This window comes from Ranitomeya variabilis, chromosome 6 (genome assembly GCF_051348905.1).
Source record: "Ranitomeya variabilis isolate aRanVar5 chromosome 6, aRanVar5.hap1, whole genome shotgun sequence".
In the NCBI taxonomy this organism is placed as follows: domain Eukaryota; kingdom Metazoa; phylum Chordata; class Amphibia; order Anura; family Dendrobatidae; genus Ranitomeya; species Ranitomeya variabilis.
In genome coordinates, this window is record NC_135237.1 from 470,175,834 (window position 1) to 470,193,780 (window position 17,947).

Below are 17,947 nucleotides of genomic sequence, written 5' to 3' on the forward strand. Positions count from 1 at the left end.
GACGCGCTCTACTCCATTAATGGGCACTGGGGGCAGCGCTAGCGACGGGTCCCCCTGGCTTACGGCCCCATAGTGGTTGTGTGGGCTGGGGGCCCCTGAGAGGGGGTGGGGGCCCTTGTCTGCGGACCCGGATAGCGGGCAGTGTTAGCTGCAGCATGCGGCAAACACTGCCCGCTATTTTAGTGAAATGATTTCACTCCTCTCCACGCCCATTGGGGTGTGGGGAAGCGTGAATATATTCATTTCACTTTAGCAGCGGGAAAAGGCTTAGGCTTCCTGTCATCCGCTGCTGCTCCGCTGGCACCGGGGGCCCCATAGCAGCTGCGTGGTGTGCCGCTATTAGCGATACCCCACTGGCTGGGGGCCCTTGGAGCATCGGGGGCCCTAGGCAGTTGCTGGCCCTGTATTCCAGCAGGTGTCAGGGACTGGGCCCACCGGAGAATGCTCCGGTTCTCCGGTTGCCCAGTCTGACCCTGGTCATTGCGCATCTTTTTCTGTAACTAAGTGCCATGCTCAAACTATAGCATTCAATGCTGAAATGTCAAAAAAGTGCAAATGTAACAGGCAACATAAAAGATCTACCAAAGCTACTGCCAGTACTTTATAGAGCTCAAAGTAAAGATACCTGGTCAAATCTTTCCATTTTAATTGTTCTGGAGTCAGGGGTTGGCTTCTTTCTTGAAAGTACCATATGGCTATGCTTTTCATCGCTATACTTGCATCTCCAGTCATCCTTTTCGGCCACTGGACTATTTTCACTCTTAATTTTATTTTCATTCTTTAAAGATAATAAAACGTAGTAACGTAATAAATTAGAGCATGCCTGTGCCATCAACTGATGAAATATGGACATCTGCCCTATACTTTAAGTGTTTCCGTCTAATTGTAGACACTTTCAGAAACCGATTCATCATTGTCTTTGTGCCTATTCTTTGTCTAGTGTTAAGTGTTTGGCACTTTTTTGTTTGGATCCAATTCACTATTGTATTTGCGCCTTATCTTAAAAGGAATCGGTCAGTAGGATGTCCCTCCTAAGCCGTCTATACAGGCATGTATGTCATAGAAAGTGGAATAAAAATGATACCTTGATATCTGCAATCTGATGTCTTATTCCAGAGAAATCCATATTTTTCTCATATGTAAATGAGCAGTTTAAGACTATGGGCAGAGACAGATCTGCATGAGAATCTGCCTCCAGAGCTTATTTTACATGAAGGGGTCATTACCAGTTTGATATGTAATGGCTGCACCCTGCTCTTCTGTTCTGTTCTCACTGCAGAGCTGTGTGTGATGATACCTGACACATTTGCAGGTTCCTCTCAGCTTTCATCTCACAGGCAGACAGGGCTGCAATATTATTACAAATCAGCAGACCTCAGAGAGCTGCGAAAAATGTGTTTGTAATAAGACGACAGTTCAATTTCAGTGTTCTGAATTACAGACATGTCTCACTCTGATAACACCCCCTTTTATTTAAAATAATCTCTGGAAGCAGAATCTCATTCAGATCAGGCCCACAGTCCTGAACAGCTCATTTACATATTAGAAAAAAAATGTGGATTTCTTTGTAATAAAAGATCAGGTTGCACATATCAAGGTATCGTTTTATTCAACTTTCAATTACCTACATGCCCTTATAGAGGACTTGGGTGGGCGCTCCTACTGACAGATTACCTTTAAGTCCATTTTATATGTGCAAACCTGTTTTATTTATTTATTTTGTTTTCCGTTGTGTGGGCAGGGTTTAATGATTCCATATGTTTTCACTCGATTTATCAATTGCGACTTTTCAAAAAAAGTCGCAAACTCTGCAGCAACCCCACTCCAGCTTCCCGCACCCTCCTTCCTGGTGTATTTTTGAGTAAGCCAGTATTTTGGCACAATTTTTGCATAATTTCTTGAAATGTGTAACTTTTCGTACAGAATAAGAAAAGACCACTTTTGACTATATGCCAAATTTATGAATTGGGTGCACCATTTTAAAGAATTAGGTGTGAAAAATGTCAGCAAATATCTTTTGACAAAACAGGAGAAGTGAATTAAAAAGACCCCGAATATGATGAATCGGGGTCTTAGTGCCAAAATAACCATTTCCTGAAAATTGGAGGAATGAAGGCAGCAAAACTTTCACATTTAAGAACATATTTTCATTACAGTTTGCATGATTCCGGGCTAAGCACTGTATGGGGCAGCACTGACCTTCATTGGTAGGTAAAAGTTTGTGCACCCCTGGTCAAAATTACTGTTATAGTGAACAGTTAAGCAAGTGGACGATGAAATAATCTCTAAAAGGCCTAAAGTTAAAAATGACACATTTCCTTTGTATTTTAGGCAAAATTAGTATATTTCCATCTTTTACATTTTAAAAATTACACAAAAGGAAAATGGGCCTATACAAAAGTTTGGGCACCCTTAGAGATTTATGTGCTCAGATAAATTTGACCAAGGCTTCATACCTTAATTAGCCTATTCGGGTTATGACTTGTTCACCATCATAGTTAGGAAAGGCCAGATGATGATAATAATAATCTTTATTTTTTTATAGCGCTAACATATTCCGCAGCGATTTACAGTTTGCACACATTATCATCGCTGTCCCTGATGGGGCTCACAATCTAAATTCCCTATCAGTATGTCTTTGGAATGGGGGAGGAAACCGAAGTACCCTGAGGAAACCCACGCAAACACAGGGAGAGCTTACAAACTCCTTGCAGTAATGATGATGCAAATTTCCCAGTTTATAAAAACCCAGCCTCCTCTAACCTTGTACCAAAAAACAGCAGCCATTGGTTCTTCTAAGCAGCTGTCTAGTACTCTGAAAATGATAATGGTGGAGGCCTACATAGGAGCAGAAGGCTACAAGAAGACAGAAAAGCGTTTTCCAGTTGCCCTTTCCTCAGTTCAAAATGTAATTAAGAAATGGCAGTTAACACGAACAGTGGAGATCAAGATAAATTTTGCTTGGTCTTCCAGATCTTAAGTGATACCTGCTCGTAAGATTGCTAGAGGTGCATATCAAAACCCCAGCTTGACTGCAAAAAACCTTTCAGAAATATTTAGCAGATTCTGGAGTTGTGGTACATTGTTCTACTGCTCAGAAGCACCTGCACAGATATGGCCTTTCTGGAAGAGTCATCAGAAGAAAACCTCTCCTGCGTCTTTATCATAAAATTGAAAGTATGCAAAAGAACATCTAAACAAGTCCAATGCATTTTGGAAAAAAGTCCTGTGAACCGATGAGGTTAAAATAGAACTCTGTAGAGAAATAAGGGCACAAAATTTCAGCAAAAAAACAACTCGCCAACCATTAAGAATGCAGGCGGAACAATCATGCTTTGAGGTTGTGTTGTCGTCAACGGCACGGGGAACATCTCACGGATAGAAAAAAGAATGGATTCAATGAAATTTCAACAAATTCGTCATGTAAACATAATACCATCTGTAAAAAAAGCTGAAGTTGAAACAGGATGGCTTCTACAAATGAATAATGATCCTAAACACACCTAAAAATCCACAATAGACTACCTCAAAAGGCGCAAGCTGAAGGTTTTATAATAACAGTAATTTTAACCAGGGGTGCACAAACTTTTCAATGCCACTGTATAGAGAACGGAAGATTTAATTCTTCCCTACAGTAACCAGTTGATTAGAACAAGAAATGAGATCCCAGATCAATCATTACATACCTGCAAGTCAGAAGTGTCATCAGCTAATAGCTGAGCACCCAACTCATCCTTGTCCCAAGCATCAAGAATCAGTGACTTTCGGACCTTTTTAACAGCAGAACGCTAGATATAATAATGATGGGTGTTAGTAATCTTTTTGGTAATATTTAGGACAGTAAATTAAAAACAGAAAAATTATATTTTACCTGTTTTTGTGCCCTATAACCAGGCTCATCATCTTCCTCTTTAAGGAATATATCCTTCCCAGTTTCTTGTTTTAGTACCTCACGTATATCTTCTTCAAGGTATGCAAGAGGCTGTGCCTGAAATTATCCAAACCTAGTTTAATTTACATACACTATGACATGGTCATATAGATAAATGAAGCAAACATGTTCACAAAACTATCCTTTTGCCTATACAGATGTAGCGCATAAGGACAGCTGCAACATCCTAAGTCATCAAAAGCCTTAATCCGATTACATACTTGATTCTCTATATTGCATATCTTGTTAGTTTTGAATAATCCTTTTTTTCTTTAAATTTCCCTGTATATATATATATATATATATATATATATATATATATATATATATATATATATATAACCAGACAACAGTGTGTCCCGCCATTTCCCTACAGCAGCATCACAGAAGAACTAAAGCATTAGGCTGTGTGAACACGTCGCTTTTTTTCGCTATAAAAACACTATAAAACCGCGAACAAACGCTCACATTAAGCATCCTATTTATTATTATTATTATTATTCATTTTTATAGCGCCATTTATTCCATGGCGCTGTACATGTGAAATACGGGGCAAATATAGACAAATACATTAGACATGAGCAAAAAAAAAAAAAACAAGGCACACGGGTACATAAGGAGGGAGGACCCTGCCCGCGAGGGCTCACAATCTGCAGGGGATGGGTGATGATACACTAGGAGAGGGCAGAGCTGGTTGTGCGGCGGTTCAGTAGGTTCAGGATCACTGCAGGCTGTAGGCTTGTCGGAAGAGGTGAGTCTTCAGGTTCTTTTTGAAAGTTTCTATGGTAGGCGAGAGTCTGATGTGCTGGGGTAGAGAGTTCCAGAGTATGGGGGAAGCACGGGAGAAGTCTTGGATGCGGTTGTGGGAAGAAGAGATGAGAGGGGAGTAGAGAAGGAGGTCTTGAGAGGATCGGAGGTTGCGTGTTGGTAGGTACCGGGAGATCATGTCACAGATGTATGGAGGAGATAGGTTGTGGATGGCTTTGTAGGTCATTGAGAGGGTTTTGAACTGGAGCCTCTGGGCAATAGGAAGCCAGTGAAGGGCTTGGCATAGGGGAGAGGCTGGGGAATAGCGGGGAGACAGGTAGATTAGTCGAGCAGCGGAGTGTAGGATGGATTGGAGTGGTGCCAGAGTGCTAGAGGGGAGTCCAGAGAGTAGGAGGTTGCAGTAGTCGAGGCGGGAGATGATAAGGGCATGCACTAGTGTTTTTGTGGTGTCACGGTCAAGGAATGCGCGGATCCGGGAAATGTTTTTGAGTTTGAGGCGGCATTCTATTTAATAGAATGCAATCCGCATTTTTTGTGCACATGCTGCATTGTTTTCCTGAGCAGAAACGCTTTCCAGAAAAAAACGCAGCATGTTCATTAAATTTGCGGAATCGCGGGGATTCCGCACACATAGGAATGCATTGATCCGCTTACTTCCCGCATGGGGCTATGCACACCATGCGGGAAGTAAGCGGATCATGTGCAGTTGGTACCCAGGGTGGAGGAGAGGAGATTTTCCTCCACGGACTGGGCACCATATAATTGGTAAAAAAAAAAAAAAAGAATGGGGCGCATGCGCGGGTCTTGGCTGGGACGGACATGACCGGCTGAGCTCCGCATCCCAACGGGCCAGTATAACCCCACACAGCGCTGGAAACATAGCGAAAAGATATAGAAATAGCGGGGACTCACCACAGGACACCGCTGGAACGATTATGCCAAGGAAAGGAGGTGCAGGACAAGCGGCAAGCCGCACAATAGAAGAGCTCCTGTTACACAGCGGCGTGGGCAAGATGGCCGCCGCAGCAGCACATTCCTCAGCCTCCCTCACAGCGGCAAGCAGCGACGCTGAAATGGAGGACACCAGCACAGCAGGGGAGACAGTAGTCCCCACGGCAACCCTAATAAAGACACTGCAGGAAACATTCCGCTCTGAGCTGAAATCAGCAATGCATAACGTCACAGCACAAATCCAGGAAATCATACAGCGTACCTCCAGCCTAGAGGACAAGATGGAGGAGACAATAGGAGCCCTGGAGGAGGATCAGGAGAACATTAAGGTACACACTGAGCGCATAACAGACCTGGAGCTAAAGTGTGAAGACTTTGAGAACAGGTCTCGCAGAGGCAATATACGTATTAGAGGCCTCCCGGAGTCTATCATAGCCCTTAAAGACACTGCTATGGCACTGTTTAAAGCATTACTCCCTGATGTAGACCCTGCGCTGCTACACATAACAAGGATTCATAGAGCCCTGGGCAGACCTAGGACGACTGAATTCCCTAGGGATGTTGTGCTTAAAATGCATTATGAAGAATCCAGAGACCTAATTCTCTCAGCAACCAGAGAAATGTCATCCCTACCCGGGTTACCTAATTCAGTGCGACTTTTTGCTGATTTATCACCCTCTACGCTTGCGAGGAGAAGGGCACTTAAACCAGTCACAGCAGCACTCCAGGCACTGGATATTAAGTACAGATGGGGGTTCCCGTTTGCTTTATTATTTACTCATAAAGGCGAATCGTTTATATGCCGGTCTTTGGAAGAAGGAATAACAGCACTAGAACGCGCAGAAATACAAGTCTTGGACCCCATTCCTCCTCAACCGAAGCGTAGATCACGCCCGCAGAGAGAATGGATACAGGCCCCTAGGACCAGGAGCCAGAATGCGCGGGTTACCTGACTTGCTCCTGAGACCATACGGTGAACTCCTTTATGACCGAATCTGTTGAGCCTTTATTTTTGCACTGTAATTATATAAATGACTGCCCTGGATGGCTTCTGGTAAAGTCAACCAGCGGCGTTTTGAAGTTACATTTTACAGTTGGTTATAACCTATGAGTAGCATGTTTTCCACTCACTTATAAATTTTTTTTTTTTTTTTTTTTTTAATTAGCAAGGGTTAGGCTGTTGGGCCTTGGTACATGTTGCCCGTCCAGGCCGACTTCTGGGGGTTCTTTTATTATGGGATCCCGGAACACTGCCTACAAAGGGTATTTAACCCAAATGTCTAATTGTTCTTTGTCTAATGTTTTTGTCTCCCTTTGTGTTGTTTTTTCCCTTATGTCTCTTAACAGATGTGAAAATGACCTACTGCTCTACTTATCTTTAATGCGATCTTATGACAAATTGATGAAATCGGACAAAAACCACTGGCGGGCCATTAGCGGTAATAATTCTTGCACCTATGTGCAGAGTATTGTCCCATAATGTACATGGGTTCAATTCACCCATGAAACGCAAAAAGGCATTTCTAGACTATCACAAACACAAACCGGACATTCTATGCTTACAGGAGACCCATTTCTCAAAAACCTCCAGCCCTAAATATCTTGACTCCAACTACTCTCGTTTTTATCTCGCGACTTGGGAGCGGAAGACTAGGGGCGTGGCCATATTACTTAAAAATAGTCTACCATTTCAGATAGAGGGCACTGTCGAAGACCCGGAGGGAAGATTTATCATCATACATGGCAAATTACAAGGTCAAAGCCTCTGCATAGTTAACAGTTATATGCCCGCTACAACTCAGATGCTGGTATTTAGATTAATATTATCAAAGATATCGACAGTATCTTATCAACATCTGATCTGGTGTGGGGATTTTAACCTCACTTTGAATCCTGCTCTAGATTGCACTGCAGTAAAACGGACAGACATATCTAGAAGAGACAGGCAAAAAATAATTAGACTGATGGGTGAGCATCGACTAGTCGATGTTTGGAGGGAGATGAATAGCTCCACAAAGGGATACACTTTTATGTCTGCAGTACATAAAACTTACTCGAGAATAGATTTACATTTAACCACAGCAAACACACTGCTGGGGGTTCAGTTCTCCCGTCATGTTCCGTCCTCTTGGTCGGATCATGATGCAGTCTTTACAGTTTTTAAATTTACTGCAAACGCATCTAAACTGTTCAGATGGCGACTAAATAACTCTCTTCTGACAGACCCAGACATAGTAGCGTCCATCAGTAAGGATCTTAAGCTATATTTTCAAACGAACGTGAACGAAGAGACATCACCGGGGATTGTTTGGTTAGCACATAAAAAATTTATCACGGGCACTATAATTAAGTTGGCAGCAACTAAGAAAAAAAATAGATCTGAGTTACAAATTAAACTAGAAAACAAATTACTTAATCTTGAACAAGCAAATCAACAATCCTCCTCAAGGTACCTAATTAAACAGATACAAGATGTTAAACTTCAGTTAAACGCTGTCCTTACTCACAGAACGGAGCGGGCCCTAGCATGGACAAAAGCCTCTTTTTATAGAATGGCAAATAAGCCAAGCAAATTATTAGCGCGTCAACTACGGCAAAAAGAAACTTTAAACACTATCCACTCGATTAGAAAAAGCGACGGAACTATCTCTGCTCACCCTGAGGATATTTATACTGAGTTCCATAACTTTTATCAAAATTTATACTCTTCACCTAGGACCCCTCCCCCGCATTCTCTACAAACTTTCCTGCAGAGTCTGACTCTCCCCAAGCTAAATGACTCCTCCTCCCAGTCATTACAAGCTGAGATAACAGATGAAGACGTGGAGTTAACACTTCAAAAACTAAAGTCTGATAAAGCTCCTGGGCCTGACGGCCTTACAGCCCCATACTATAAAAAATTCAAAGAAACCCTCATTCCACACATTACAAAGTTCTGTAATGCACTATTAAATGGTAAACAAATGCCTCCAGAATTCTACATAGCACATGTAGCAGTTATTCCCAAGCCCAAAAAAGATCACCTATTAACTAAAAATTACAGACCAATCTCGCTACTTAATGTAGACTTAAAGATATTCACATCTATTATTACAGATAGAATAAACAAAGTACTCCCCTCACTGGTACATAGAGACCAAGTAGGCTTTATACCACGGAGACAGGGACCTGATAATATAAGGCGTAATTTAAATATTATACATTCGGCAGCAAATAACCAGCGACCTGCTATGCTTTTAGCCTTAGACATTGAAAAGGCTTTTGACTCTGTGTCATGGCCATACCTCTTTGAGATATTATCACTGTTCGGTCTTCCCCGCAAATTAGTCAATTGCCTAACTTTACTTTATGATCAACCGACTGCGTACCTTAAGCTCCCGTCATTAAAGCCCACCCCAATAAATATAATGAGAGGAACTAGACAGGGCTGTCCTCTTTCGCCAGCTCTGTTTGCTTTGGTTATGGAGCCCCTCGCTGAGGCTATAAGGGAAAACCCTAACATCTTAGGGCCTACGGATCTGGGCGATCAGTACAAAGTCAGTTTATTCGCTGACGATCTGCTCCTAACCCTTTCTAACCCTCATTCCACCCTTCCAAATTTATTCTCATTGCTTCGTGATTTTGAGTCGGTATCGGGGCTTAAAATAAACATAGACAAATCAGAGGCCCTTTTCCTGAACATGTCTTTAAAAGATCAAGCATATTTAGTGTCACAGTTTGGGTTTGAGAAAAAAGAACACTTTCTAACCTACCTGGGGATTAACTTGACGTCTGACAGATCCACCCTGTATAAATGGAACTACGCCCCTCTTATAAGGAATTTCCAACGAGACTTGACTAGATGGTCGTCACTGACACTTTCATGGTTAGGTAGAATAAGCGCTATAAAAATGGTCTCCCTCCCGAGGTTTCTATATTTGTTTCGCTCCCTCCCCATTCAAATCCCCTCGAGAATATTACGAGATATACACTCTATGGTGTCCAAATTTATATGGCAGGGGAAAAAACCCCGGATCAAGCAACAGGTCATGTTTATTCATCGGAAGAAGGGAGGATTCTCCTTACCTAACTTTATAAATTATTTTAAAGCGGCCCAAATTGCCCATCTACCTAGAGTATGTTCCATAGTTGACAAACCTAGATGGGTACAACTGGAGTCTTTTCAATTAAAACCCTACTCCCTGATGGGCCTGATGTGGTCAGAAGCTAAACTCCCTAAACATATCACTAATATTTCACCTTTTGCAGCTCAGTCTTTACTCCTTTGGAGGAAGGAGAGGTTCAAGAATGAATTGCAAACCAGGAATACGCCACTAAACTCACTATTTTGTAACCCTGCCTTCCCTCCGGGTCTTGATCCACAACCATTCTCCTGGTGGATACTCAGGGGAATAACTACGATAAGACATCTCTGCTCCCCGTTTAACATAGTCCTGTCCAAACAAGAGTTTATTCAAAAGTACGATCCGCCAGCGCGAGAAATTTTCCGTATTAACCAAGTCTTTGATTTTGTCAGAAGGACTATACCGCGTGGATCACCTATTAAAATCACAGGGTTTGAACAGAAATGTGTGAATGATCCTCTGGGTGGGGGGGTAATTTCTTTTTTGTATTCTTCCTTTGCTAGTTTACAAGAGGAGAAAAAGCTTAAATTTATGCGTCAATGGGAGGAGGATCTGGGATTTGATATCTCGCTGAAGGAGTGGCTGAGCTGTTGTGATGCCTTGTCTAGAGGCTCCCATCAGGTGTCTTTGGTCGAGTCTTCCCTTAGAGTCTTACATAGGACATACCTGGTCCCTACGAGACTGCATACTATATATCCACTGGTCTCTGACAAATGCTTTAGAGGTTGTGACGCACCAGGAGACATGAGTCACATATGGTGGTCCTGCCCGGTGGTTACTGATCTATGGCGGGAGGTGAAGCTTCTACTGGATAGGATGATTGGAAAAGAGACATTAATGAACCCATTGACCCTCCTTCTGGGATTAAAACCGCAGGGGTTATCTAAAAAAATGCACAGACTGGTGGTGTTATTGGGAATGGCAACCAAAATACATATAGCGTCAAAATGGAGATCACCTATACTTTCAATTTCTCTTGTCAAAGATAGAATGAACACTATCATGTTATACGAACGTATTCAAGCGACGAGAACTGATAGCTGGAATTCCTTTTTCCAAATCTGGTCACCATGGCTTGAACTAAATCCGGATGGTCAAATGCAGTCGGCTCTCACTCTGTCTCCCTGAGATATTACTTTTTATTACTATCCTCGAAGGAGTGGGAATCCTGATCTGGATAATATTGATTACCGATTAATACTTGCTGATATGTGAGAATATTGTTATTGTAATAATGGTAGAGTGGTCTTACACAGTATTTGGTCATGATCTTATTCCCTTTTGTTTCTGTCTTGTCTTTGTCTTGTCTTTCATTATTCAATATTAATACTACCCCCATACTTTACAATGTTAGTGTTGATAATAATGCAAATTTTTGTATTTTGTGCACTCCCACGTTGGGAGATTATTGTGAAATTTTTGTTTTCTAAATAAAAAATTATTGAAACAAAAAAAAAAAAAAAAAAAAAAGAATTAAAATAAAAAATAGTCATATACTCACCTTCTGATGGCCCCCGGAGTCTTCCCGCCTCCCAGCGATGCACGCGGCCGCTTCCGTTCCCATGGATGCTTTGTGTGAAGGACCTGAGATGATGTTGCGGTCACTTGACCGCGACGTCATTGCAGATCCTGAACACAAAGCATCTATAGGAACGGAAGCCGCCGCGTGCATTGCTGAGGAGATCCGGGGCCATCAGAAGGTGAGTATAACCATTTTTTTTTTTTAATTATTTTTAACATTAGATCTTTTTACTAGTGATGCTGCATAGGCAGCATCAATTGTAAAAAGTTGGTCACACTTGTCAAACACTATGTTTGACAAGCGTGACCAACCTGTCAATCAGTTTTCCAAGCGATGCTACAGATCGCTTGTAAAACGCTAGCATTTTGCAAGCCAATTACGCTTGCAAAACGCTAGGAATATGCATGCCAATTCTACATGCAATATACGGCAGGAGTTGCAGAATTGACGTGGAAATTTCCGCGGCAATTCTGCAACGTGTGCACTTAGCCTTACAATTACCATACACAATTTTCCAAATGGGCAGAACATTTTTTTTCCCTTTTCCCCACCGTATTCATTAGCATTATTAAAGCATTACTTGTATTAGGTATTATTTAAAATGAATGATGCAATTTACCAAACACTAACCAAGTACTAAATTACAACTAGTGGACTAAGTTCCTAGTGTGTGGATTTTTCAATATTTCTGTCTACTAGAGAGCATTACTTGTCAACTCTCCTATTGCTGCAGTGGATATTATGGTGGTTTGTGCAAGGGGCAGTCACCACAATTGATACAACCTAACACAAGCCACCTGCAACCCCTCATTGACATACTTTTCTACTAATCCAGCTTCCTCAGGGATACAGAAGCTTAAGAACAAATGTCCCTGTACCCCTGATGAAGCTGAATTAATAGCTAAACAGGTCAATGGGGAAGGGGAGACTTTTGTGTTTGTGCAGTAAGAAATAAAAATGCCTTAAAACATTCACTTTCTCTCTCTCATTATTCGGGCAAATATTAATAATTATGGTAATCCTAATTGACCTAAAACTGGAAAGGTTTATTCTGATTTCATGTCATATATTGAGAAAAACATGCACATGTGTCTTTTTATATAGTGTACGCAAACTACTGGTTTCAACTGTATACAGTGGGTATGGAAAGTATTCAGACCCCTTTAAATTTTTCACTCTTTGTTTCATTGCAGCCATTTGGTAAATTCAAAAAAGTTCATTTTTTTTCTCATTAATGTACACTCTGCACACCATCTTGACTGAACAAAAAACAGAAATGTAGAAATTTTTGCATATTTATTAAAAAAGAACAACTAAAATATCATATGGTCATAAGTATTCAGACCCTTTGCTCAGACACTCATATTTAAGTCACATGCTGTCCATTTCCTTGTGGTCCTCATTGGAGTCCAGCTGTGTTTAATTAAATGGATAGGACTTGATTTGGAAAGGCGCACACCTGTCTATATAAGACCTCACAGTGCATGTCAGACCAAATGAGAATCATGAGGTCAAAGGAACTGGCCAAGGAGCTCAGAGACAGAATTGTGGCAAGGCATAGATCTGGCCAAGGCTACAACAGAGTTTCTGCAGTACTCAAGGTTCCTAAGAGCACAGTGGCCTCCATAATCCTTAAATGGAAGAAGTTTGGGACCACTAGAAGTCTTCCTAGACCTGTCCGTCCAGCCAAACAGCAATCGTGGGAGAAGAGACATGGTGAGAGAGGTAAAAAAGAACCCCGAGATCACTGTGGCTGAGCTCCAGAGATGCAGTTGGGAGATGGTAGAAAGTTCTACAAAGTCAACTATCACTGCAGCCCTTCACCAGTTGGGCTTTTATGGAAGAGTTGCCAGACGGAAGCCTCTTCTCAGTGCAAGACATATGAAAGCCCGCATAGAGTTTGCTAAAAAAAACACATGAAGGACTCACAGACTATGAGAAATAAGATTCTCTGGTCTGATGAGACGAAGATAGACATTTTTGGTGATAATTCCAAGTGGTATGTGTGGAGAAAGCCAGGCATTGCTCATCACCTGCCCAATACAATCCCAACAGTGAAACATGGTGGCAGCATCATGCTATAGGGGTGTTTTTCACCTGCAGGGACAGGACGAGTGGTTGCCATTGAAGGAAACATGAATGCGGCCAAGTACAGAGATATTCTGGATGAAAATGCCTTCCAGAGTGCTCTGGACCTCAGACTTGGCCGAAGGTTCACCTTCCAACAAGACAATGACCCTAAGCACACAGCTAAAATAACAAAGAAGTGACTTCAGGACAACTCTGTGACCATTCCTGACTAGCACAGCCAGAGCCCTGACCTAAACCCAATTGGGCATCTCTGGAGAGACCTGAAAATGGCTGTCCACCAACGTTCACCATCCAACCTGACGGAACTGGAGAGGATCTGCAAGGAAGAATGGCAGAGGATCCCCATATCCAGGTGTGAAAAACTTGTTGCATCATTCCCGAGAAGACTCATGGCTGTACTAGCTCCAAAGGGTGCTTCTACTCAATACTGAGCAAGGGTCTGAATACTTATGACCATGTGATATTTCAGTTTTTCTTTTTGTAATAAATTTGCAAAAAATTTCTACACTTCTATCTTTTTCAGTCAAGATGGGGTGCAGAGTGTACATTAATGAGAAAAAAAGGAACTTTTTGGAATTTACCAATTGGCTGCAATGAAACAAAGATTGAACATTTTAAAGGGGTCTGAATACTTTCCGCACCCACTGTATCTCTTACATACCCTACCATCATTCTTGTGACTTAACCCCATTATTATTGTATCCTTTGCAATCATTGGGATGACTATCCTGTAGAATGTAAGCCCGCAAAGGCAGGGTCCACGCCCCTCTGTATCAGTCTGTGATTGTTAGTTTGCTTACTGTAAGTGAAATCTGTAATTTGTATGTAACCCTCTCATGTACAGCACCATGGAATCAATGGAGCTATATAAATAAATAAATAAATAAATAAATAAATAAATAAATAATAATAATCTGGCCAAACACTTTGTATCCAGTCTTTATTCTGACTGATGACAATGCCATCGGAGGCATTACACATGAAAGACCGTTTGCTCCCCCCTCCCCTCCAAAAAAAAACGAAGCAAAAAAGCGCAGTCTGTACCCTGTCACCTTGCTACAATCTACAGTTGGGCTCCTGGCTGTATAAATGAATGTAAGCATAAGGGCTTGTTTCCACTTGCGGGAAACACGTCCATGTCTCGCATGTGAAAACCAAGCTGTGGCGCCGGCACTTGGGAGCGGAGCGTGCAGCTCCATGTGCTCCTATGCGACCGCACGCCCCGCTCTGGAGTGCCGGCGCCACAGCTTGGTTTTTACATGCGAGACATGGACGTGTTTCTCGCAAGTGGAAACAAGCCCTAATACAAACTCTCCATACGTACCACAACTTTCAATGGTCCATACTTTTTCTCCTGTGCAGCAAGAGCATTTTTAAAAGGGGTTGGTGTTCTAGGGGATCGTAGCAAGGACTTCTTTATTGTGGGGGTGCGAAATCTGAAGAAACAAATGTGTTGATAAAAAATAAATAAATTAACAGGTCCTGATCAGAAGACTCACAATGAAAGAATGACACATGTACACACTCCTTCATGATGATATATTCTTCACGTAGGACATAACAAAACCAACAGAACACAAGTAATCATATAGTAACTCATTTTAAAGTTAAACTGTGGGCAAAAAAAAAATTCAGCAATTTGGTAAGTACATGGAGCACCATATTTTCCAGTAATTGTTACCTACTTGAATACAACCATCACCAGATAAGTCCCACTGACCTTACTGGGCCGCTGCTAAAGCCAAACTTGTACTTAACAAATTGACCTCATTGATCCCACCCAGCACAGAAAATACTATATCAGTGCTTACGCCTGAAAAAAAGGGCATAAACAACTTTGAAAAGTCATAAAATTGTGCGTAATGCGAAGATGCACAAATATTTTGCAAGTGTTTCTCCAGTTTCAGGCAGCTCTGCCAAAGGGGCGGAGCTGGGGAAGAGTCTGGTGTGGCTCCGCCGACTTGTAGAAGTCTTCAAAAGTGGCGGCGCTTCTTACTCCAGAAACGTTACCCCTGGAGTAACACTTGGAGCGGGGTGAACCACACTGATGCCCCAAATTCATCAAGTGGCGTGCCAGTCTGAATGAATCGGGGTCATTGACTGTCAATCAATATAACTGGCAACTCCGGTATTTCCTGTGCTGTCTGCCTGTCAAATGGCTGCTTACTGGTAAAATTATCAAGGTGAAAGAAGCCTAAATAACAGAAACCTAAGGGGAGCAGAAGGAATAAACAAATATCAAACACCAGCAACATATGACCTGGTGACAAACCTCTTTAATGCCAGTTATGACATGTACATATAGAATACCCAATATCCTTGTCAAGTATAAATATGAAAAATAAAAAACATCGCTGACATGCTCGGGAGCTCCTTATCTACTTGCCCGATATTCTCCTTTCCCTTTTTAGGGGTTGTCTGCTTCCGCAGGGGAGTTGTGAGCATCTTCTGTCCACATATTGGCGTGGAAGTGAAAGCTGGATTTTCAAAACTGAAATATTCTTGAACATTTCCAGCAGAGATATTGAGAAACTAGAAAAAAAAACAAGTAATACATTTTAAAAAATAAAATATATAATCGGATGCATTGTTATCCTTCTCTGCTAACTCCGACATAAGTGGCACAACAATCATGAAGCTAAATGTGCAGGGGAGGAAATCTCCCGTCCAATAGTCATAACGTCTTTTCTGCCAATAGTTCCTTGATGTTACATAGCCGACTAGTTCCTGGCAAGATCTTATAGTTGGATTCCGCTTATATTCCCTTAAAGTGGCTGCATAGAAAGTGGAGGCAACGTGATGGTAGGATTACCAGCCAGTGACTCGTGTGTGCATCATAGGTTAAAAAAAACAAACCTGACGGGGAAATTGCAAATGGTAAAAAATCAGATCCCAGATATTCTTTACTAACTGAGGTCATGCCAAAGGAATGTGCTGCACATATGTAAAATTGGCTCCAAAATGTCCACCAGCTTCTTACATGATTGGTTACATATAGGGGGTTGTTCACAGACTACAAATTTGCTACAGATTTTCTTTTCAGATTTGCAGACGGAAAATCAGCAGTGAATTACAACAGCAGCAAATCGCTTCTGCACATTGTGGATTTTTAGCAGTCTGACCATTCCTCCTGCAGATGGACTTCACTCTTTTCTACGCGTTGGGTGAAATCAACACCAACATCAGCATGTTCTGCATGCGCACCTTGAAGAAAATCTGCGTCAAAATCCGCAACTGATTTTTGTTTCGTATGTGATGTGTGATCAAACAAGTGCCGCTATTTTTTACTCTGATTTCATAAATGTAATACTCTGCAGACCACTTAAAGCTTTGGCCACTAGTTCCACCGCAATAAAAATATGGAGCGTAATTATGCATGAAATTTCAATAAAAGGTTTGCAGACCTGGGAGAATACGGACTTCACTATACATACAAAATGGACATGATCAGGACAAGGTAAATAATGGCACAAAATAAAAGTGATACCTTCTTGTACCAACCTGTGATGGCGAGAAGGGAAGTGCCTTGACCGGGGTACTTTTCAGCACACCATCGTTCGAATCGTACATTTCACTCCCTCTAAAGCAAGGAGAAGGCCTGGGGCGTAGTGTTTTCTTCCTTAGGATCACTGGAGGCGTGTTAAACTTCGATATAATGGGTGAAACACAAGGTACTTTATGTTCCACATTAGCAGAATCCATGTCATACAGCTCCAAACTGCAGCTTAATGAACAGTCGCGGGAACCTTCTTGCTGAACCGAAATTATCTTTATTGGGTTCAGCTTAGCCGGCGTGATCTCGATGGAAGCATCAAAACCTGTGACATCGTTCCACGACGGAAGCTCCTATGTGGACAAATATGTGGTATATTTATCCACGTATATGGACCAGACCAATATTCTCATAAAAGCGTAAAAGGCAGTCAAAATTTCCAAGTGGGAAATCAGCTAATTTAACTTGACTTGCAAAATTAGAAATTTTGCAATTATTTTCATCAGCCACTGGGGCTCTTTAACCCCTTTACGACATGCGTCGTACTAGTACTGCTCTTGTCGTGTCTCCCCCTTTGATGTGGGCTCCGGCGCTGAGCCCACATCAAAGCCGGGACATGTCAGCTATTTTGTACAGCTGACATGTGCGTGCAATAGCGGCGAGTGGAACTGCGATCCACCCGCCACTATTAACCAGTTAAATGCCGCTGTCAAACGCTGACAGCGGCATTTAACTAGCGCTTCTGGCCATCGGGCCGGAAATGCACGCATCGCTGACCCCCGTCAAGTGATCAGGGGTCAGCGATGTGTCGGCATGACAACCAGAAGTCTCCTTGAGACCTCTATGGTTGTTGATGCCAGATTGTTATGAGCGCCACCCTGTGGTCGATGCTCAGAGCAATGCAGGAATTCAGCTACATACGAGCGATCTGATCGAGTTGTGCCAGCTTCTAGCCTCCCATGGAGGCTATTGAAGCATGGCAAAAGTAAAAAAAAAAAGTTTTAAAAAACATGAAAAAAAATTAAAAAAAATATATGAAAGTTTAAATCACCCCCCTTTCGCCCCAT

The 17,947-nt window shown here is 42.0% G+C and overlaps 1 protein-coding gene across 3 annotated transcripts in view; it reads right to left on the minus strand.

The window, feature by feature from the left end:
- Positions 1-17,947, minus strand: part of MYBL1 (MYB proto-oncogene like 1) — a 58,527-nt gene that overhangs the window by 10,060 nt on the left and 30,520 nt on the right. For all 3 annotated transcript variants that reach the window (XM_077270596.1, XM_077270595.1, XM_077270594.1), the window contains 6 exons: positions 16,889-17,233; positions 15,774-15,919; positions 14,712-14,823; positions 3,872-3,988; positions 3,687-3,788; positions 626-778 (listed from right to left, as the gene is read on the minus strand). In XM_077270596.1, coding sequence (XP_077126711.1) covers positions 626-778; positions 3,687-3,788; positions 3,872-3,988; positions 14,712-14,823; positions 15,774-15,919; positions 16,889-17,233 — 975 coding nt within the window. The remainder of the gene's footprint in view (positions 1-625; positions 779-3,686; positions 3,789-3,871; positions 3,989-14,711; positions 14,824-15,773; positions 15,920-16,888; positions 17,234-17,947) is intronic.